At 41.8% G+C, this 24,128-nt stretch overlaps 1 protein-coding gene across 1 annotated transcript; it reads right to left on the bottom strand.

Moving 5' to 3' along the window:
- Positions 1 to 1,049: 1,049 nt before the first annotated feature.
- On the bottom strand, positions 1,050 to 17,704 carry Irf4 (interferon regulatory factor 4). The gene is made up of 10 exons (XM_021733142.3): positions 17,657 to 17,704; positions 16,917 to 17,102; positions 16,056 to 16,334; positions 14,749 to 14,935; positions 13,836 to 13,924; positions 13,027 to 13,171; positions 10,865 to 10,972; positions 7,887 to 8,240; positions 4,013 to 4,125; positions 1,050 to 1,561 (listed from the first exon to the last, which is right to left on the bottom strand). The coding sequence occupies exons 3-10, from the start codon at positions 16,269 to 16,271 to the stop codon at positions 1,418 to 1,420; spliced, it is 1,356 nt and encodes a 451-aa protein (XP_021588817.1). The 5' UTR covers positions 16,272 to 16,334; positions 16,917 to 17,102; positions 17,657 to 17,704; the 3' UTR covers positions 1,050 to 1,417.
- Positions 17,705 to 24,128: the final 6,424 nt, after the last annotated feature.

The raw sequence follows: 24,128 nt of genomic DNA, 5'->3' as shown, positions 1-24,128 counted from the left end.
TGCACCCTAATACTTGATTGCTTACTGAACCTGATAAATGCTATAATCTGTGTAACACAAGGGATACAGCAGGCATTTAATATGTTGTTGAATGAATTAAAAAACTAAACATTAGGGGAGGATTGGCACATTATTTGAGAACTATCAACTCTGAGCCTGGAAATAAAAGCAATTATTTTGTAGAAGGAGAAAAAATATATTGGAGCAAGAAAGAAAGGAGTGAGGTTTACAAAAGCAAGTGGGGATCCTTGGAATTCTCATTTTTTTAAAAAAAAGTATTTAGAAAAATCTCAGTGATTTTAAGGCCTTGTCAAACTACTGTTGGCATGAGGAAGCATCTAATACACAAAATAAGCAGAAAGAGCCCACTGAGTCTGCAGTTATGCAATCAGTTGGTCGGGTGTCCTGACAAGTTCACAACCTGGGCCACTGGCTCCTCCTCCTTAGGATCGCCATGGATACTACCCAAGAGCCAAACAAAACAAACAAAAGAGGGGAAATGTCATAGAGCTTTGAAAATGTATCTTTTTTGGCATGCATGCAGCCCAGGTTCCTCAGCACCACATACCAACAAAGATGTTGTGTCCTCCGAGAACTAAAAAATAAATATTAAAAATTCTCTCTCTCTCTCCTCTCTCTCTCTCTCTCTCTCTCTCTCTCTCTCTCTCTCTCTCTCTCTCTCTCTCTCTCTCTCTCACTCTCTCTTAAAAAAAAAAAAAAAAAGAATGTAGGACAGACAAAAATCTCCCGTCCAAGAGTAGCCCTAATGCTTTTTGGCTCAAGAAAATGGCAACAGAGACTACCAACTGGCTTCCAGGGGAAGCCAGGAGAGGAAGCAAATGTGATGCAGGGTGGAGCCCACCCTGAGAAGACCCCAGGGCCCACCCTGAGAAGACCCCATGCAGATGGGGAGATGGGTCAGCCCAGAGCACTATGGCTCAGCCTCAGGGCAAGATTCTGGTCCATTCATTCAGCAATCATTTCCCATGAGAATTACAGCTACTGCACACATGAATACACTTCTTGCGGAGGGGGGGGAGCCATTAGAGTAGTCTCTAATTTAGACTTTATTTCCCTGAGAAATGATAGAGCACTTAAGTGCTTTTCTCATAAGAATTGGTGGTTCGATGCTGAAATACAAGTTTTCTCAGTCTTCAAGTAAGAAGTAACTCAGCATTGAAGTAAATGTAAACACATTATTTGGTAATTTTCACAGTTATTGCCAATTATGACAGTCAATAGGAAAAATCTGCTTGTGGGATCTGGTAGATGCATAAGTGCATCTGTCAATCAGATACCGCTGGGTTGCTGTACATATTCTTGATGAGCTCAAAAGAAGAAAAGGGTGGTCCATCAGCTGTCCTTGTCAAATCTTGGTACTTATCATGAAACAAACTTAGTTGTTTTGACAGTTTTTTCACTCCTGGATGGAGGAATGGCGGATAGATCTGTGGTAATCCTCTGGACTGCTAATGTGTTCTGGTAAATCATAGCCCCTTAGGAAATGTCCACTGTTTTGTTGAGCAAAATAATATAGTTGTCTGGCTAGCAGAGGTTCCACCTAATAAGATATTTAAAAAAATATTACTGAGATATTCGTTTTAACATCATGCAATTGGCTTATCATGAAATAACACTCAAATCCTAATGGTTAAATTCTAAATAAGTCTAAAGTTATATGCTATAACACATCAAAGCATTTCATATTTGGAGCTATCTGAATTTTTGTTAGTTCTTATATAGAGCAACATGTAAACAGAATCTACTTAGTTCTGGGTTTCAATTGAGACTAAAGTTAAAGATGATACTTTCGAATCAACTACACTTGCAATTTACAGATTTACATTTAAGAATGTACATTATCTGACAAAATAATCAAATTAATAAGTCAGGTAAATTTCAGGATAATGTAAGCTAGTGAATTTGTTTTTCCACCATTGCTCTTTGACAGTGTGAAGGGATTATTCTGAATGATTTAAGATTTCATTTGAATAATTCTAAACCAAAGGTAAAGGAAAACAACAACAACAACAACAAAAAACAACAGCCGCAGACTGCCTTTATGGGAAAAGAGAGGCTAATTTGCCCCAGACTGACATAGTTTGGTTATTAGTGTGAATCATATTCACCAGAACAAAAGTCAATAGTCAGCTTTACCTGACTTTATAGAATTTAAGACAAGATGAAAGCTCTCATCAATTTTGCTATTTTCTATTAAGTTGAACCATTTTGATATTTGCTATACAGTCACTTGCATAACTCCTTTGTAAGTAACTAAAATGAATTAAGTCCATAATCAAAAAGTAGATTCATGTATATCTTCCCTTTATGGGTCATACAGTACCATTTTGAGGGGTGTCTTGCCTGAGCAACCACCTACTCTAGGCCATTCCCTTCATACATCCTGCAAATCAGATCCATGTAGTATTTTAACATCTACTACTCTTTAAATGTTGCTTATCAAGGCCAGGTTTACTTATTTATTTATTAACACTCTCTATTGAAAACAAGAGATATTAGTGACTCTATCATTAGCATATCAATCACTGGAGATAATTCATGAGAAAATTCTAAAGTCTATGGGCTTATATTTCGGTTGGTTGGTTGGGTTTTACAATCAAGAAGGGAGATTCATATGTTCAGGATTAGAGGTGTTTTACTTCAATTTCTTTTTCAGTACTGAGGATCAAACCCAATGCCTTGTACATGCTAGGCAAGCTCTCTACCCCATGAGCTACACCCAGAGCCCTCAATTTTCAATACAAAATATCATCTCAGAGCTAAAAATTTCATCTGAATAGGTACTGTGGAATGTGACATTTTTCCTGGTAATATCTGGGTGTGTAGTAATGTAAGTTTTCATATTAAAGCATCTTAGTATTCAAGATGGTTTTCTATGATGAATGAATGTTAAATGCTATCTATAGAAACCTGTGTTCTTTTTTTTTATGAAAACAGTGTTTACTTGCCACAGTGGCACTCCTCTTGCTGTGTTAGAGCCCATAAAGAGGGATCGATCTACTTGGACTTCTTGAAAGATATACCCTCTTTCAAATAGCACATATTCATAATCAAATAATTCCTCCAAAATGTAGAAGTAAAGGAGCTTGGGCAACATTTGGAGGGGACCTACAAAATACACAAATGAAGTCCGTCATGGTGGCCCACGCCTGTAATTCCAGTAACCTGTAAGGCTGAGGCAGGATTGTGAGTTCAAAGCCAGCCTCAGTAACTTAATGAAGCCCTAAACAACGTATAGTGAGACCTATCTCAAAATAAAACATATTAGGGCTGGGGATGTGGCTCAAGCGGTAGCGCGCTCGCCTGGCATGCGTGTGGCCAGGGTTCGATCCTCAGCACCACATACAAAGATGTTGTGCCCGCCAAAAACTAAAAAAATAAAATAAAAGATTAAAATTCTCTCTCTCTCTCTTTCTTTAAAAAATAAATGAATAAATAAATAAGTAAGTAAATAAATAAATAAATAAAACATATTAAAAAAAGGGCTGGGCATATATCTCAGTGGTTAAGTGCCCTGGGTTCAATCTCTGGGACCTAAATAAGTAAAATTTAAAAGATACACAAATGAAAGAAAGCTTCCTAAATGGAGAAAAATTTCTCTCTCTAGGGAAGATCCACTAACCTGGCAGTATATTTAAAGTCCTATTAGGCATGGAGAATTTTGAAGGGCAACTTTGAGTATCAATACTTTAAAACCCCTATAAAATGAGAGTATGACAATTTGAAAAAGGAAGGAAAAAAAAAGATGGGACAAGTGGAGCCCTTGTCTGAGCTTTGTGCCCTGGTTCTGTGATGAGTGGGTCTCAAGGGTGGAAACAGCACGTGGTTCCTTGGGCTCTGCTGTGCACCGGACCATGCTTCCTCCTCTATTTTAAGGGTTCCACTTATTTTCCCAGGTGGTTTGACATTTACTTTTCAGATTTCTCTAAGTAGCACTTTGCCCCCAAGAACAGGAAAACTCGATTCAATGATGATGTAACTGCAGACTCACGTGGGCTGTGATGAGCTTCCTTTGCCTCTGAGGGTCTGGAAACTCCTCCCCGAAGCACAGGGTCACTTGGAATCTTGGCAGGGGACGGCCATGGTGCGCGAAGGCTTGCAGCTCTGAGAAACCCACAAAAGCAAACCAGGTTAAACAGGAAGTAAGGGCGTTCTGTGATTCTTCACTATGAGAAGAACAGTCACTCTTCATTTCCCTAAATAGGGTTCCTTATCATGCATACTCCAGAAACAAAATCACATGTACAAGTTCACATATGTGTGTGTTTCGTCATTTTCCCTCCATTCTTTCAGGGGAACATGGCCTAAGCTGAAGAGCATTGCGGTGCAGCACCAAACCCATCAGGATGCCAGTGGTTGAAGAGAGGAGAGAAGGAGGGTGAAGAAGAAAATGAAATGTCATGAAAATGAAATGTCATGTTGAGGCAAAAGAATAATGTGTTATACAAAGAAGATAGTTTTATTTTTTTAAAAAAATCAGAATGTTTCAACATCCCAGAATTATTTTAAAAACTCATGCCTTGACTATGAAAGAGACATTAATCCAGTGTCTGTGCTACTGGTGACATCTCCGTGGCTCAGACACTTGCTAACAGCAGCTTGTCCCACTTGGCACTAGGTGTGAACCCCAAACTGTGGAACGCTGAGCAGACTTGAGCACCCCTTGAGGACAGAATGATAACTTGAAAAGGGCATGATGATGTTCCACTGGCCGCCCCTCTTGTGGATATACATGTCCTGAAGCCACTGCTCCTATCTGAACAATATAAAACAGATAGGAACACTGTTGGAAAGACATGTGTCCAGGGTTGGAGTGTAGCTCAGTGGTAGAGCACTTGCCTAGCATGTACAAGGGCCTGAGTTTGATCCCCAACTCAGCCAAAAAAAAAAAAAAATTAAATGAAGAATTTTTTAAAAAGAAAAGAAAGACATGCGTCAAATCATCCAGTCCCTGGCATTAACTCTTTTCCCCTTACCCAGACTCAACGAAAAACTCAAAAAAAAAAAAAAAAAGTGAATTTACACAGGAGCTGTTAAGTCTTCTGCAGAGCAGCAAAGCAATGCATCCTTATCAGATACACACCCTTAGGCCATGCCTTTGGGGACTGTCCCTACGCAGGGTACAAATCCTGAATGGGTAGATATCAAAGATTTCCACTGCTCTCTGCAACTAAGGTTTCTAGCTAACTCACACAACTATTTTAACTTCCTGCTCTGTTTTTTTCCCCCTTTCTTCTTCCAGAATTCTAATCAAACTCAACTGACTTAGTCAGAATGTGTAAAACACATTCACACTGTTGTGGCCTGGGAGCACACCTACACAAGTTAATCAGAGTGGCAAGTTGGCACAATTCTCTGAAAAAGTCAGGCCTCAAATGATTGCTAATACAAGAATGTTCAGTGGGAATCCTTAATTATGCAGAAGCTGGTCTGCACAGCTGCAGTTTTAAAGTTCACAGCATCCTTCCTGAACCTCAGTGAACCTCAGAGGCTGCAGTGGACAAAAAGCACAGGCTTCTGTTACAAAGAAAGACAAAAAAAAAAGAACGATTCTTGCTCACAGATAAATATGAAATATGAAATTCTAGGCAAGAAAATTCACATCCTCAGGACACCCACTCACTCGACTCTTGCTCCAGCTTCTTATCTGTGGCCACCTCTCACCTGTCAGCTCTGACTCAAAGTGTACCTTACAGCTCACAGTGAAGACATTCCACCTCCCTAAAACAGGCATGGCAAGAGGAACCGAGAGAAGCAAGTGCCATTTTTTTCCAGGATGCCTTAATTAGAAAGCCCTCACCCTGGGGTAGCCTCTGAATCTAAAGATGCCAAGATCTGCAATCTCTTAGGAAAACCCAACCTAGGGAGCGCCAGCCTTCCAGGGTACATGACCCTTCAGACTACAAGATGGACATAGGAGATATAGACAGGTGCTTGTCAGTGGCTCATTGTATTTCCCCTGCCCATCACCATGAATACCATGCCAGACCCAAGACAGTGAGGATGGTCCTTAGCCTGGAGACATTTCTGCTCTTAGATCAAGGGGTATCCCAACTTCATGTGTCTTCTTCATCATCCCACAGCTACCTCAGACAACCAGAGATGGTGCTTCCTCTTCCTTGTGTCCCACCTCTGTGGGAAGGGTGATTACCTAAGGATATATTTGTTTGGGGTACCAAAAAATAATCTGGATGGGTTTATACAAATTTGAGCCTCTTTAACAGAAAGGTCATGTAAATGGCACATAGGTGATATATATATATATATATGCTTATATGTACATATTCACATATGTAAATTTTAATATATTTATATTTTAATATATGTCTTTACGTATATATTTTTATATAAATTACATATACATTATATATACATATGTATATTTTTTTTTCAAGAGGCAGGTTCAGCATTTGGCAATCCACTACTTCTGAATAATATCCAAAGGAATGAAATCAGCATGTTGAAGAGACATCTATGCTCCTATATTCACTGCAGATTATTCATAATAGTCAAGATAGGGAATGACCTGTCCAACAGCAGATGGATAGAGAAAATGTGGCATACTTATACAAAAGAATACCGTTCAAGCATAAAAAAAAAGAATAAAATCCTGTCATTTGTGACAACATGGATATGCCTGGAGGATATATTAAGTGAAATAAGCCGGGAAGAGATAAGACCAAGAACCACATGACCTCACCTATATGTAGAACCCCAGATAGCTGAACTTACAGGAGTAAAGAGTAGAATTGTGGTTTAGAAGCTGGGGGAGGGGAGGGAGATGGAGGTAAAAGGACACAAAATTTCAGTTAGGAGCCCTAAATTCAAGAGGTTCATCGTATAGCACCATGACGATAGTTAATTATGGTAGCTGAACTCTATCCTTTCCTGAGTTCAACTATTTTATATACATGTACTTGAAGTTTTAAGTAGAGTTTGCACCACCAAAAAAATGACAGATATGTGAGGTACTATCTATGTTAATTGGCTCAATTTAGCCATTTTACAATGCGAACATATTTCAAAACAGTATGCCAGGCAGGAGAGTATGCTTGGTGAAAAGGGAGGCACTTTAAAAAACAAAGACATGAGGTATTTTGAAATGGGGACCTAGTGGAAGAATAAGTTTAAGATAAGGTAAGAGAAGAACCATCAAGGAGTTGGCAAGCAGAGCAGCTCTCCTGTCCCCAAAGCATCCTCCATCTAGACAACAAATAGAACACTGAATGAGGTCCCCACAATGACATGTTCAATGATTTCCCAAAAATCCACCCAGGGCTATTTTAACTGACATGAAATCAAAACTAGGAAAAGAAAACACACTGGTTCTGGAAAATATGATTAGAAACACTCATGGGACAGAGAAAACACGAAACCTTCCCATCATTTCCCCCTTGACAAATCAATTCAGTACACTCCTATCCTTGGTCCCACCTGCAGGGCGGCATGTACTTAAGGATGACACATCTCATAACCAAGAACAGTATGCTTCTAACCTTCACAGTTTTTTCTAGGAACCCGGAAACATCACCAATCAAGCTTATTAAGATCAACCCGGCCCCCCAAAAAACGGAACCTTGTTAAGAGGTGACTACTTTTGAAAACCAAAACCCTGAGATATCAGCCTGAGCCACTGTCCACCTGGGCCTTCTCATCCAGGCGTTCTTTGACAATGAGGGGAACAGATGATAGAGGCAGAGAGGACCTGTGAACCAGTCAAGTCACCTATTCTGGAACAAAGCCCACTGGGCTCTGGGGCTAACAGGAAGAAGAACTCTGCTTGGGGTAGGAGGCACCTGTCATTTCTGACTCCTGCGGTCACATGCCACCACTACCTCCATTCTAGAAGACATAAAGTGCACTACCTGACAGAAACTGCTGCGTGTCGAAGAGCTTGCAGGTCTGATCTCTCTCCAGTTTGTTGGGCCGGTCGCTGCACAGTGCCAAGGGCCCGTCCCAGTAGATCCTGCTCTGGCATAGTCTTTTGGCATAAAGTCCATCTGGAGCCATCCAGAGGACCACACCCCTCTCCAGGTGGCTCAGCAGCTTCTCAATGTTCTTCCTCTGCCCATTGTCCTCTGGGTAGGGGAATAGGACCTGGTCCAGGTTGCTGGCATCGTAGGTGTGTCCATGGGAGATCCTGCAGCCTTCAGGGCTAGATGTGGTCAGCTCCTTTACCAGGATTTCCCGGTAGTACAGGCAGATATGCAGTCGACAGTCTGCAAACACAGAGCTCAGGAGTCAGTGCTATCAGACCCACCAATCGACTTGCCCCAAACAAAGCATATTGGGTAGAATATGAGTGTCCCCAGATGTACCATGAACAAGTATATTTCAGGGTCAAGAATATCTAGGAAATGCTGCGTGTCTTTCTCTCATTGCTGGAGATTCCAGGTGAGCATGTTTTACTTAGAGAAGCCCTCAGAAAGACACCTACTTAATTTGTCTAACCCAGCAGCTTCCAAATATATGTGGTCATGGATTCTTTTTTATTTCAAGAGCTGGAGGAGCATATCCTTCACATATTTTTCTGCAAAATATGATTAAGTGATATCTGAAAGCCTCTCTGTTATGAAGTTACAAATTCTAGGCTGGTGATGCAGCTCAGGTTGCTTAGCATTTGAGAGAGACCCTAGGGTCAATTGCCAGAACCACAAAAATTAAAATATCTTAAAAGAAAGACTTACAAAGTCATTTTTTTTAGATGAAGTTGATTATGATACTGATGACCATGTTTACATCTAAAATACTGAGTCATGTGTCACTGAAAGAGAATTCATCTTTAACTAAATCAATTTTGACTTTGGAGGAGTTGAACAATATGTTTAATTTCTACTAGCAAAAAACAAACAAATGTTTGTTTGTGAGTGTGTGTGAATTTTTTTTAAAAAAGCAATTACATCCAATATCTGAAACTTCCTAAATTATTAATATGACATTTTTTTAGGTAAATATATATATACATAGACACTTTGAAGCATCAGCAGGAAGGCCCTAAGTGTAGTGATTCCTAAGTGATAGAATGTGATTTTCATTTTCTTTTTTGTTTTTCTAATCTTGAAATTAGTTTTCTGCAGTGGGTATGTACTTCTTTTATCATAGAATTAATTCTTGTGGCAAGAAAAAAAAAAAAAGCATCTAGGCTGGGGATATAGCTCAGTGGTACAGCACTTGCCCAAAACACACAAGGCCCTGGATTCAATCCCCTGCACAGCAATTTTTTTTAAAAGGAATCAATGAAAAAAAAATTCTCTAAGAGCCAACAGTTAATGTAAAATCTGCTTAAATTCCTCTAATCTTTGCATTTTTTAAAAAAGAACTCTAAATCTGTGCTTTTTGAAACTAAAAAATTAATTCATTTACAAAAGTTTTACTGCTTTCAGAACCCTCTTTAGAACACCACCCAAAAGGTTAAAGGACCCAGTTAGTTTTGCAAAGAGTTCCTTAAATAAAATATAAGAGGGCAACCCAGGCAGGAGACAGCTTCCCAGAGGTGACTGCCTGGGATTTAACAATGACTGGGAATCATAGTTCTCTGATAAATGTTTTCAAGGTTGATCATTAATCTGTATTATGCATACCAAGAAAAAAAAAAGGAACCCACAAAACCCTCTTATTCCTCAAAGGTAGATTTTGATTCTTAACCCACGTCACTGTCTCTTCAATTTCTGCCACTGTAAACAGACTGAGTAAGGTGGTGCACGGATGAGAGTGGGTGTTGGCCATTGGAGGTGACTGGCAGGGCAGGTTTCATTTCATTTAATGTCATCAGAAATCACGAGGTGGCAGAGATATAAATAGCTGTTTATTTCCTACTCCTCAGGCACCCACACAAGTCTGAGGTGCTCAGAAAAAAATCTGAAAGACTCTAAAAACAAATACGACTCTTGCTGCTTAGAACTGGCTCCTCCTAAAGGGGATCCTCAGTTATTCATGAGCATCTCAGAAGAAAGGCACACACCTCTCTGAGAACTTCAGAACTGCAAGGAACTAGGCAGTAACACTGCAGCTTTTCTGTGAACAAGGAAAGCGCCTCAACTCTGGTCTCCTGAATCTTTAGAAGTTCGTTTGTATTTTCTGTCACTGACTTTTAAAGATGTCAGAGGACAGGGTGAGAACTCTGAAGCTTAAGCTATTTATTTTTAATGTAAGTACAAATTCCATTTAAAAACAATTAAAATATTATCTAAAGAATAAATGAACATAGACAAAGAGTCATGAAGCATCTTCCTTAAATAGCTACATTCTCTGTGGTGCAGGAATTCTTTAGAAATGGAAGTTTACAAATCAGATTGAATCCGTATTTGTTTGGAAGTCCTATCAAAGTTCAGAGGAAGACCAAAATATGCATTCCTTCTGGACATACGAAGCATCATGAGACCAGGGGCTAGAACCAATGTCCCCAGGAAGAAAGTTAGGGACAGCAAGTTTGCAGCTAAACATAAAAGAAATTAACAGCTTTTTGAAATGAGAAGCTTTTATATTTCCTAAGAAAATGTTCTACATTGTGAGAATGTCAGCTGATAGGGGACTCTCAGTAAAGAAAAACAAGTATTTGCATATTCCTGGAAATTTGGAGAGGTGCCATTGGAAATCAAAATGCTTCCATTCAACCTGTGTTTGGACCTGTATCAGAACGACAAGCTAGCTGGCTTTCTAATAATGTACCTTATTCACTTCAGTGTCCTCAATGTCTGGTGATAACATGTGTCCACACCTACTCCTGACTCAAGAGGGTCCAAACAAATGTCTAAATCCCCACCAAATCTACCCAAAGGTGAGTGGAGCCAGCAGCAGAGACTGGCCTCCTGCAGGTGCCTCCAAAACCCAACATTGCACTCACCTGAGAGCGCCAAGGCTTCAGCAGACCTTATGCTTGGCTCTATGGGGATTCCAGGAGCCTGGGACTCAGGTGGGGCACAAGCATAAAAGGTTCCTGTCACCTGGCAACCTGCATTTGCAAATAAAAATCAGATGTCTAAACACAGAGTCCAATAATTAGGAGGCCACCTGAGTGTGCAATGGAGTATGGAATGGAGTCACCTTCTAACCCAAACCCAACAGGCTCAATGCAAGCACCCTCTGATGCAGGGCACATACTCATGAGGCAAAGACAAGCCAAAGTCCAATAGAAAAAAAGCAAGTCAAAGGAGATATGAGCCATTGTATAGCCTTGGAAGAAAATTCAGAGCTCTCCCTCTTATTCATAAACAGGGAAAGTGAGGCTCAGAAGGAGATTAAAGGATTTGACCCTGTTCACAAAGCAAGTTCACGGCTGACTGAGAGATTAGGTCTGCCTAAGTTTTGATTACCAAAGACCCAATTAAAAAACTAACAAATGTTTAGTTCATATTTATTTTACTAGCTACTTCTGGGTTCAGGAGAAAACTGAACCCATCTCCTGCCAGTCCAGTAGCGATGTGTCACATTAAAAACATATAGAGAAAGAATATGCTGGGATGGGGATGTAGCTCATTAGTACAGTGCTCTGTCACTGAGTAGATCCCAACACCACAGATACAAAGGGGAAAAAAATGAGAGAGAGAAAGAGAAAGAGTATGTCACAGAACCTAATTATGCTAGCAGTTCAATTATTGTTACCCATGCTTAGAAATATGTCTAGACATTCCATTTTTTTTTTTGCCCTGTTCAAAACATTGCCTCGTGTTGCTATGCTTATTAGTTCAACAGAGTCTGATGCATTGGATACAAGTCTGAATTTCAGAAATCAGTTTAATGTTAGCCGATTGTTTACCTACAGTTTGAAAAATCAACCTTTGCTGAATGTTTCTCTTAGAAAGCCAATATAATTGAATCCCAAGTTTTTCTTTAAAGTACATGCTACTCAACAGACTTTATTCAGTACCAAAAGCCAAGAATGACTTGAACAGTCTTGGAAAAGCAGGGATGGACAGACCAAATTGTAAAAGAGTAAATATTCCCAGAAAACACAAAAGGATCAGTGTGTGGAACCATCTCATGACTTCTACTTAAATAACTAACTCAAAAGTCCTAAAAGCTAGTATTTTGCTGCACTGAACATACTTTGTGAAATTTTCTCTGCACATAGCTAATGAGTGCTTCTGCTGAAAGATTTCACTTTTGATGCCCAAGGAACCCCTGTAGTCACAGGAACACATCTAATCCAAATTACACAAGTCTTTTGGGACCCAATACTAGGCAGGCTCCTGTAAAGACCCTTTAGGGTTTTTTTATTTTTTGTAGTGTTTATCCATTCCCTTATTATCATTTTTAATACCAAGAACAGCTCCCACGAACATAATTACTCTTCAAGGGACATAGAATAATCTCCCAGTGTCCCTACAGAGGAGAGGATCTGGGCATGACTGTAGTATGCCCATTTTACAGATGGGTAAACAGAAACAGACTAGTAAGATTATGTGACCTCAGTCAGCTAGGAGAAAATTCAGGAGGTGAGATGGCCAGAATCTATCCCTCTGCCCCCCCCCCCTTTTTTGCCTAAGTTTACAAATAAAACTTAAGGTTACTCAGGATGAAAAAAAAATTGTTAACCCATTAACCAGATAATTTAAAAATATATAGATGACCATTTTGATATATGACCTCCCCTGTCTTTTCTACAAGGTTGGATTTGGGCTTAGGATATCTGACATTGAACACCAGCCCTTTACTCTTACTGAGTGACTTGGGCACATTATTTACATTCTATGAGTTTCCATGATCTTCTCTGTTAAAAAAGTGTGTGGGGGGGCAGTTTTTGCTGCCTGGAATAATCTCTGGGGTATTTAAGGCCCCACATAGGGTTATGCCACATGGATCGTGAAAAATCTGGTCCTGAGGAGCTTAGCATCCTATAGGACAGAGAAATCTCCCCCGCTCTCCTATCTGATACACGTGAAATCTTTCTAGCAATCTCTGAGAAGGGGAAAGCCCTATGGTGTTGATCAGGACAACCACCCGGAATTCCCCACGGACACATGTCTAGGTCTGCTCTTCTGTCAAATGCCCTGGCACATGCCTTACCATTTTCACAAGCTGGGCCTTGCCAGTGATGGCTACGGGGACCAAACGTCATTGGACACTGATACGGGATTTCTGGGTGAGGCTGATCGGGGACATAATCCCTCCAGCTTCGATCATGGGGTGGCATCATGTAGTTATGAACCTGCTAAAGGAACACAAGAGGAGTTAAGATGAAAAACATTGGCATGGGAAAAGGGGGTGCTTTTATATCCTCCCAAGCTCTCAGGAAACCCCTTCTTCGGCCAGCAGCCAATTCATTTTATCATTCGAAAAGACTGGAGTGAGCTGTTCATTGCACTAGGTGGAAAACAGTCACAGAAGTTCAAAAAGCACAATGAAGACAGTGTTGTAAAGCGATGATTTATCTAAGGCTTCATCATATGGTTAAGACTGGCACCAAAAATACTGCAAGGAAATTTGCCTTCTTTTACCCACCAAAGTGAAGAAAACAGAGCTGTAATTCAAATCAGGAAAGCCTACAGAGATCAGCTGCCCTGTGGTTTCACATGATAAAGCACAACTTCCAAAATCTTCAACTACTACAAAAGGTCTGGTTCCCAGAAGATTTGAGAATCAATAGAAGAAGCATATTCCAACAGACAAGATGCACCCAAGCTCTCCTATTTAAACTAACTGGTAATCTAGGCTGTGTGGTAAGACATTCACTCAGCCACCAAGGAAATTTGTTTAGCTGTTGGACTTGTCAAGGAAAACATGAAGTCCTGCTGTTTTGTGTTTCTTCCCCTCTGCATGGGGCCAACACACAGACCCAGGCTGGACTTCCAGAGGTTTAGTGCCCTCCCCTGTACCTGGGCCGGGAGTGGGGTATAAGGTGCCGTCATGGAGTAGGGGTGGCTCATGGTCATCTGTGGGTCCTCCAGGGTGAGCTGCTTTGCTCCTGTGTGTTTGAGGAAAAGAGAAATGGTACAGAGTGAAAAAAGGAACTGATTCAACTAAACGTCAAATCTTGGAAAAATACCTGAGGCTTTAGTTCTTAGAATGCATAGCACACAGTGTTGACAAATAAGGCATTTTTAGCAATTCCCTTGGGCAGTTCATATTATTTGAATAGATGTCAACAAGATCTGACATATGTATGACAGGTAGAGAAATAAATGAGATCCATGTGCTAACATGCCTTGTGACCAGCTAAGGGGCTCTTCTGGTGAGATATATCCAAGGTGGGGTCATGATTTGTATAAACTGCAGATTTCTGGGCTCTGCTCTGGACACACTGGTCAGAATCTTGGAAAGAATTGTCCAGGAATCTGACTCAGTAAGTACCCCAGCTGACTACATTATCCTCTAAAAGTGGACCTTTTTATTACTGTAAGCAGTAACAATTTAAGGATGTTCCATATGCTTTCCTTTCTGGAAAATGCCACTTACCAAAGTCTATTAGATAAGTAAAGTTTTAATGGGTCTTCAAGTTTGGAAATTTGGTTCATACTATAATTGAATGGACTAACTGGTAAACACACAGTTGAAGTGCGCGCACACACATTATGTTACAGCCTAAGAAATTATCCCTTAGTAACATCACAGGGTTTTCAACTTATAACCCGGAGAACTTGGGGAAGGAGCCTGCTGGGCTTGACCATGGGATAGGAGGCAGCAGGCTATATAAAAGCAAAAATAGAAAGTGACCTTCAGAATGAAATTAAGGCATTATAAGTATCAGGCTGCCTCTATTCTGTGACCCAAATTCAGGAAAGCCCCTACCTTTTTTGGCTCCCTCAGGAACAATCCTGTACACTTTGTATGGGTCAGAGATATCCAGCTGGCTCCTCTCAACCAATTCCTCAAAGTCATTGCTCTTGTTCAAAGCGCATCGCAAACGTGTCTTCCAGGTAGGAGGGTCTGGTTTATCAATGCCTTCTCGGAACTTTCCTTTAAATAGAGCCCAAGCCTGGTGGGAAAGAATGAAGAGAATGAAAAGTCAATTTCTTTCTTTTTTTTTTTTTAAAGAATTTTTCTAAAAGAAAAAAATGTTGCTTAGTGCTTCAGATTTATACTGTTGCTCAAAATGTGAACGGTTATGACACCAGGTGTCCTCCAGGTAAAATATTCTCACCTAGAACCCTACATTGTCAAATTGAAGGTGAGTGGTTTCAACATTTCTGGGTGTTTATAAAAGGTAGGATGAGGCTTGAAGGCCCCTGAAGCAAGTGTGGCTGAGATTAGGGACAGAGCTGTGGAGGATTAAGTCCCCACAGGGTACATCTGGACTGTCACAAGGTCTGAAGTACTCTGTGAACAAATTCCCAGAGGAAGTCCCCTTCCCCTCCCTGCCCACAGGTGGGGGGCTGGGTCTCACAGTTCACCGAGTAAAGTGCTCTAGGGGAAAGCAGTCATGAACAGGGGCACTCACACAGAAAGAAGGAGAGAGAGAAAGAGAGAGAGAAATTTCCAGAGTCTTAGAATAAAAGAGCCAGACAGAGATACCCTGAGACAGAAAGTGAGAAACAGAGATGGATGCATTCAAAGACAGCTAGAACCAGAGAGCAGAGACCAAAGGGGTGGGGGAGTGGGAACCAGAGAAACTCGGAGAGAAAAAAGTGAAACAGAGACAGAAAATCAGGGAGACAGATATGAGAACCCACAGATGCACAGAGTCAGAGGCTTACACTGACCAAAGGAGACAGGGATTTGGAGATAGGGCCTGAGATTTGGATGAAAACAGAGGAAGGCACAGAGAAGCAACCCAAAGCCCTCTAAAGGCTGCCTCCTTCAAAGGTATCCCTACTTCTGGAGCCCTCTGACTTACTCCCTGGTAATTGCTCATGCCACTTGCTCAGGATTGGGTCCAAGTTCCCCATTTAAGCAATCACCTGAGAACTTCAAAGCTCCAGCCACTTATCCCACAGGGCTCATCTCATTCTGTCGCCCCTGCCAGTCCCTTTCTTTGAAAACCGCTGCACTGGGGCCACTGACTGGACTCCCGGGCCAAAGACTCTGGATGGAGTCCGGGCCTCTTTGTCACCGCCCCCCCCCCAAACCTGCCCACAAGATTCCCGAGTTCAGGTGACCTTGAAGAGGGCGGCGTCCTCCTCGCGGTTATAGTCCTGCTTGCCCGCGTGCTTCCACGGGATACGGAAGATGCTCTTCTCTTCGTTCTCCCACACAAGCCCCGGGTACTTGCCGCTGTCGATTTGGTCAATCAGCCACTGGCGGAGTTTCCCGTTGCCGCAGCTCACCGCACTCATGCCGAACTCTCCACCTCGGCCGCCGCCCTCTAGGTTCATACCCAGTTTGCCGACCACCGCCCTGGAGCTCACCCAGAATTCGCCTCCCGTACTGGCTCCACGCTGCAGGGGAGAAGAAAGCTGCCCTTCAGCCACCGCTGCACAGCGCTCGGGCACCCAGTCCTGAACCCTTTTGGCAGTGACCACGCTGGGAAGCGCGTGCGTGCAATGTGTCACCCAAGTCCCCTAAGAGAAGGTACCTTTGCGACAGGCCCCGGAGCATCCCCTTGGCGCGCACAGTTCTGTGGCTTCCTGAGCGCGCCCTCCGTGCAGCCCGTCTGCTCACCCCACCTTCCAGCACTCTATTAATTTAACTCATTTCACATCCCCAAAGCTCCCCAGGTACACAACTTTTCGCACGCTCCCAAATCCAGTGGCCACCAGTCTTGACACTGCGTTTGCCCGCTCACCTGTCGTTTCCGCTGCTCTCTGCTCGCTCCCAAGCCATTACCATCTCATTTTCCCCTTTACTATTCGTTTTCACTCTTTTTCACTCCATTCACACTCCCTTGGTGGTTCCCATGCGCGGAGGACCTCGCACGTGGCTGTCCCGTGTTTGGGGTTTCCAGGTGCATAGCACCTACTTCTCCCGCCGCTCCACACCCCCACCCGCAACCTTTAACTCTGTCCTTTAAATAACCCTACCTCTCTTCAGCCAACCAGGATTAAGTGGGCCCTCTGAGCAACAAGTGGAGAAGAGTGTGTACTATCGGAGGAGCGCAGCCCAGCAGCTGGAGATTCCCGCGCGTTGAGAGTCAGAATGATACCCAAACCAGTGAGGGAGAGTTGGGACAAGAAGGGTCCCAGGGAAGGCGAGGCCGGCTCCTGTACCTGGGAAGCGAAGGAGTGCACTGAGCAGGGGTTGAGGCGGTAACGCTCAGGCCTCCCAGCTGCCCAAATTTGGAGCTCCTCCTTCCTCCTCAGCCCGGTAGTTACACACTGACGGTAGTTGAGTTTGGGACCCTTACGAATGAGATTCAGGGGAAGGAGCCAATAGGGTCAGGGGTTGTCCTCCCGCGGAGGAGCCTGCTGCTCCGTGTGGTTTCCTTTGACCGCTCGGCCTCAGCCATTCCTGGATCCCCGACAGTCCCGTTAGCTCGTCTGATACCGCGCCTGGCACCTCCAGGGCGCAGGTCGGGCTGACCAGCTAAGTGGCAGTGGGGTCCAGGATCTGAGAGAGCCCGCAGCAGGACAGGCAGTACAAACTCCCTGGGTCCGACGCAGATGGGGTGGGAATCTGAGCTCCCTAACTTGGCCCCGCTCCCTTCCCCCTCCAAAGCTGGGGTCCCCCGCGTAGCCTTGAGATGGAACCTGGGACTTCTAGTTTGTGCTCCCTGCCCTCTCAAGCCAGCCTCACACTTCTCTTGACCCACTCCAGTCCTTACCTCTCCCGGTACTAGGAGCTGAGGGCAGCGGTGTGTCCCAAGTTCAAGTGGTGAAACTAAGAGAGTGAGGTGAGAAAGAGGAACTTTATAGAGCTTGAAAGCCGCGCTGGGGGCGGGGCGGAGGCGGGACGGGGGAGGCTCCGCCTGCGGCGCGGAGGGGGGCGCCTGGCTAACGGAGACCAAGCCCGCGAGGACGAGCCCCAGCTTCTGGATGGAGGAGAGGGGCAGCTGGTGACCCGGTTGGGGACTCTGGTGGCTCTGCGCTCCTCTAGTCGGAGAGCGCACTTGGAGCCTGGAGCGTCCCATCTCTGGGACTGTCACTGCGGACCGTTTCCCGCGAAGGGCGAGGCGCGAAATGGGGATCTCACCTCCCCGCCAGGATCTGCCCCGAGTCCCGTCAATAACTAGTGACAACCAAACGGCAGCAATGTGGCTTGGGCGGGAAGTGGGGGGGAGTGTAGTAGTAGGAATTTGGTGAAAAGAGAAATTTTGTTTTCAGAGCACGTAACAGCGTTGTCCACTTACTGAAGACTGGAGTGAGGGGTGGAGGAGCATCTTTGTCAAGAGAGAACCCTGCCTCTCCGCGGTGTTGAGAGAACATCGCACTCTTTTAAAAGAAAATAGGAAATGGCCAGGATCCTTGGAGCCATAAACCGCGGTTCAAATACTGTGTACATCTTTGAAATGCCTGCATACTTTTTTCGTCTATTAAACTGGTGAATTGAGGTGATTCAGACCATGCAAGACCCGCAAAGTTTCAATTACTATAACATGAAAGAGATGGCAGCATGCAGGGCGGGGGGGGGGGGATCCCGAAGTATCCAAGTACCCACATAAAAATGATAAAGTTTAAACCTCAGCCTGGTGGAAAGCAATTTAATAGTCGAGTATAAATACCCCAAATGAGAATAATATTTAAGTGGATCTAGGCTTTTACTTAATTTTCCAAGCTGTCTTTGATTTCCAAAACTCACTCCCTGAGCTTTCACCCACTGAACTTTCACCAGATTGTCTTGGATTCGCTGAGCATGTTTATTTACTTAGCATTTTCAGGTAAACCGTCAGATCACCACTTTCTATATGATTTTAGATCACCACCACTCCAGGACAATTTGCAACTTTTGAAAAGCTTTTGATTTCACTTATTTCTCAGTTTTTCTTTTAATCTTATTTATTGGATCAATGTCTCCTAACTGAAGCAAAAACTAAGTTTAGGCCAGAGCAAGACTGGGAGGGAGGTACAGATAGATATGCTTTTTTCTAAAACCAAAAGACTTTCTCAGAAATTTACAGGATGGCATGTTTTTATTTCACTCAAGTAAGTTTTCCATTATCAGAGTCTAGGTAATAAACAACAGGGTTTCATTCAAAGAAAAAATTCTGGTCATAACCTGTTTTGCTTCCTTTCTTCTTTCAGAATTATTCACCCACCAAATTTTTTTTTGAGTACCTACTATTTGTTAGGAATTATTATTAAGCACTTGGAACACCTCTGTGAACATAGCAAAGATTGCTGCCTTCAGGTTGCATTACATTTTCATCAGTGAATTACCTTTTTCCAAAATATGCACTAACATACCAGATAGAAGGAGATCACTAAGGACAAAAATGGCAAAGTAGAGCTTTTGGCACTTTCCCACACGTGTGCTGTGCATTGGGCTTAGTCAGTTTCAATATTTTCCTCACTTATCCACATCCTCTGTTTTTAGAAGTTCACAACAGTCATTTGATGAGACTTTCTGAGACTCTACACAGCCACCTTCTTTAAAGTGTGATTGCTAACCTTCAACGCCATCTTCTGGTTTACTTGTTGATCATATTGATCCCCTAGACTGGATTTTTTTTTTTTTGATGATGATGATGATGAGGAGGTGAATACAAAGTGTAAGTTATTTGAATCACTAAAACTCTTGATGTCCTCATTATCCCTGGAGAAGAGGATTGAATGACCAGATAGGTTCTGCTAATTGCTCACCAAGGACTTACATATCCTAGTCATAGTTGAAACAAAAATATGACAGTTTTTTTTTTAGTTAGAGCTTCCTCTTACACTAACCTCCAAACTGAGACTTGAGAAAATCAACATGTTCCATAGTAAAAGACTAGACCTTTGTCTTCAAATGCAACAACTTGCTGAAAAACGAAAACAAATGGGAAAATCAGTTAATTAAATGTCTACCCCCAAACAAAGGCTGATTGTTATATTCCATAAGAAAGTTATTTCATTGAGTTATCCAGATGAAGTGCTGTTGAAAATAGAGCCTCATCAGAAAGGAATATTTCAATTTTCAATTCACATATATCTTAGACTCTAAGAGAAATGAATGTACCCAAATTCAACATTTAAAAAAATCAACCTTTTAAAACTATACTCTCATGTGTAAGAAGAATACTTTAGAAAAAAACATTACACACATAAAAAATAAGTGATGGAACTGATGGTGTGGTTCAGTGGTAGAGCACTTGTCTAGCATGTGCAAGATCTTGAGGTTTCATCCCCAGCACACACACACACACAATTGGAACCTTGTTTTGGATGATATTATTTTCTCATTAATTTATTCTTTAAAAGGGAAGGGAATTAATAGTTAAAAACAATGCAACTCTATTATTAAAAGAAATTTAAAGGACATTTTAATTTATTGTAAAAAATCATGAAAATACTAAAAATGTTCTGCTGTTTTAATAAATGTTCTGCTGTCTCCTCTAATGCTCTTTGGTTATCTGTGTATGCAATGCTAATTATTACCATTGACCATGACATCATGGATAGCAGGAAGGTGGTGCTACTACTGGTGATTAAATGTTGGAGCTTGAGTGTCATCAAGAGCTGGTTCAGACCAGTGAGGCCTTGGATGGGTTACTTGTTCAGTGAGGGGGATATTGTTCCTGCTTCCGAGCAGTTTTATGGTATTAAAGTAATGCTTGCATAGTGCCTTATAAGTGTTCAACAAATCGGGACTATTATCACTTACATCATACTTCATCACTTGGGGAAGTGTCACAGAATTTATCTAATTTGATTCCCCAATGGTATCTGCTTTGTGGGCAGGATGGCCAGAACTCAGCCCCGTTGGACAGATAAGGAAAGAGATCCGGAGAGCACAGAGGTCCAAGAGGCTTGCCCAATAACTCAGCCCTGAGGAACTGTTCTTTCTGGGAGTACACAGCCATTTGGCTGCCCCTGGAGTTAATATTTCCCAACCAGCCTCTGAGTGCATGGGAAGTGGTATGTTTGTCCAGGCCTGGCACTCAGTGGTTCAGTTAGCATGGATAAGATTCCCTGTCTGTGAAGCAGAGGTTGCCAGGAGGTGACCACGGAACCCTCTTTCCACCCTAAATAATTTTCTTTCTGTACTAACTTGCAACCATTAATGGTTTCCTGGTGGCTTTATTGTTTATGATAAATTTGGAATAAGAAAAGCTGAATTTTTTTTTAAAGCCACCGACCTAACCACTGGTCTTCACTTCATTCTTCTTCACGAAGCTATGTTCATTTTGAGGAAATTGGAGGAAACGGGTGCAGTTTCTCAACCACTCCCCTTAACTATTTAATCTTCTGATGGGGGAACAAAATCTAACCTTATAAGTTACTTATATAAGAGAGATGTTGAAATGGAACATTCTAAGATGAAATTACATGTTAAATGCTCTCACTACACACTTAGTTAAAAAAATTGAATTGAACATTCTTTGTAAAGTGATGTACTCTTTGTTAATACTAATAAGATGTGTAAACCTGGATTTTTTTCATAAAAAACCTGTATGTACTTTCCTAATATAATTTGCAAATGCTTTGAGTTTTTTTTGATGAAGGAATTTTCAGAGCTCTAGTATTAAGCATTCCCAGAGCACAGGTTATTGAGAAGAGTTTGTGGATTCCTTTGGTGCACAGAGTTCAGGTGCATGTTTTTTTCCAAAGCAGGGTATAACCCAGTCGTGGATTTTAATCAATTTTGAAATAAGAAGTCGCAAAGTCAAAAACACTAGGTCAATGGTGCCTCCTTTCTCCAATGTTTACAAACAACTCACCATTCCCTTTTTGCCTCCTCTTGTTGTCAGCATTCTAAGAAGTCTCCCTGTAACACTCTTTCTCTCTGAATCGTTATGCTCCCTACATAAGCAGTGACGTGGCTTTAAAGGAGGAACCACTGGATACTGCCAACTCCCTCTACCAAGCCAACAAAAATGCAAATGGTTTGCAATCACTTTGGGCAGTTTTCTGAAAACTGAAGCAATAGGTGAAAGGCAAATGGCTTCGTCTAATTTCACGCATTTGTAACCATGCATAATGTCAATTTTTTTCTAAACTTCACCAACTGTTCTTTCAGCTAAGCATTTATGTATTATCACTGTCACACACAAGGTGTTACTCCTGAGACTCTGAGGTACTTTGAGTACCCCAGAAAAGGGTACTCAGGAAAAGTAACATTGTCCTGTGGTACCAAGACACCCCTGAAAATTGGGTGTGTATGTGTTAACTTCTAGCTCACTTGAACTTTTCATGGAGGATTATCATTGCTCTGAGAATTCAGGATGACAAAGGAGCATCCATGTGGAACATCCTTGATTATTTGGCAAGAGAAAGGATTCAGGGAGAACCATGTGATGGTTCTTCAAGCTTGTGCTTGGAAGTGAGTTATGTCACCATAACTCATGTTCCCCAGTAAGAAGGTAAGGAATATAGCATGGGTGTGGTGGGAGTGAGAGTAATGGCCAAGAGTCCTGGGAGGACTGGGAGAAGAGATGATAAACCCTCAGAGGCAGAAGATGGGTCACAGAGGAGGTGACAGAAGAGGACACCAGAGTGTGGGTGGATATGGTGTAGTGAGGTTGGAGTCAGAGATTCTAGACTCAGAGATTGGGGGAAGGGTATCACCAAGACTTTGCATAAAGAAATTAGGAAGAGGAGCAGGTTCGTGTGGGACTAGACAGGTGAAGTTTGAGAGGATCTTGCAACATCCTCATTGAATTAATTACTTATCCAGCAGGAATTTGAAAACAGAACTCTCTTGATCACCTTTGAATCATGGTTCCCAATAATAAGTTCTAAACACAAATGTGTTTAGATTCTCAGGCCATGCTTTTGGTGACAAGAATACAATGGGATCCTAATCCCCTCTCAGCATCTCAGGGAGGCAGTAGCAGACTCTGAGATGGGGACTAGCTTGTACTTGTCAAATGTCTCTATCTGAGATGTTTGGGACCAGAAGTGTTTCAGAGTTTAAATTTTGTTTCATATTTCGGAATATTTGCAAACACATAAGCCAAGAAGCAATGCTGAACCAAGAAGACTCAATCACCACCACAGAGTTCTGGAGGTAGAATGACCCTACTGTACTTTCACTGACCAGTCACACCTACAGGCTGCTCCTGGAGGAGGTGTGAATTGAGAATGGTGGTTTTCTTCAGCTGGAGAAATATCCACAAAAAGCTACCTGCTGAGAACCATCTCCCCAAATAATCTCAGTCTCTGGGGGAATTAGTTTTTCAGTCCCCAATTGGGATCTGAGTAGTGTCGGACACCCACATGTAAGACTCTCCCTCCAGAATAGGGTTGCCAATTTTAGCAAACAAAATTGTGGATCTCCCAATTAGATTTGAATTTCAGATAAACATTATATATAATATTTTGGAAATTAAGAAAATTGTACCTCATTAAACTTTGTTTTATAAGAAAAATCACTTTAAAATGTATAAAATTACCTTCAGGTGTTGTGTACAAGGTGTATATGAAACCAAAGCATTTTCTGTTTAGATTTAGTTCTCAACACAAAGATAACTCATTATGTGTATGCAAACATTATATATAATGTGTATGTGTGTGTGTATATATATATATATACACATTCCTATAAATATGTTCCATTCAGTATTTGGAACACACTTATACTAGAGAAACAATTCATTGGTTTTTCTGAGACTCAAACCTTGGATGTTTTTAGATTCCACATAGAGTAAGATATGAATGTGTCCCCTAAAAGTAATACAACAATTACTAATTGGGCATTATGTAAAATTGTGGATGTGTAACCGACGTGATTCTGCAATCTGCATTTGGGGTAAAATTGGGAATTCATAACCCAATTCAATCTAATGTATGAAATATGATATGTCAAGAGCTTTGTAATGTTGTGAACAACCAATAAAAAAAAAGTCATACAAAAAAAAAAGTTCATGAGTTAGAAACTAAATTTCCAAATTAAGGTATTAATGGTATTTGAAGGGGGTGCCATTGGAAAACAATTAGGATTAGATAAAGACCATGCATGATGGATTTAGAGGAATTATAAGAACAAGAAGACAGACCTGAGCTGCAACTTGCTCTATTTGACCATGCAATGCCTTCTGCCATGTTATAATGCACCAAGAAAGCCCTCACCAGATGCCAGCACCATGCTTTTGGGATCCTCAGCCTTTAAGACCATGAATTAAATAAACCTTTATTCTTTTAAAATTACCCAGTCTGTTG

The sequence above is a fragment of the Ictidomys tridecemlineatus genome, chromosome 8, assembly GCF_052094955.1.
Source record: "Ictidomys tridecemlineatus isolate mIctTri1 chromosome 8, mIctTri1.hap1, whole genome shotgun sequence".
In the NCBI taxonomy this organism is placed as follows: Eukaryota; Metazoa; Chordata; class Mammalia; order Rodentia; family Sciuridae; genus Ictidomys; species Ictidomys tridecemlineatus.
Note: the sequence above shows the minus strand (reverse complement) of the source record. Positions and strands in the feature narration are given on the sequence as shown.

Coding starts and splice junctions, on each gene's coding strand:
- Irf4 (XM_021733142.3), bottom strand. CDS start 16,271: ATGAACCTAGAGGGCGGCGGCCGAGGTGGAGAGTTCGGCATGAGTGCG. Junction 13,172..13,835: donor ATACCCCACTCCCGGCCCAG/GTACAGGGGAGG, acceptor GTGTTCCTTTAG/CAGGTTCATAACTACATGAT. Junction 8,241..10,864: donor TGAAGCCTTGGCGCTCTCAG/GTGAGTGCAATG, acceptor CTGTGTTTGCAG/ACTGTCGACTGCATATCTGC.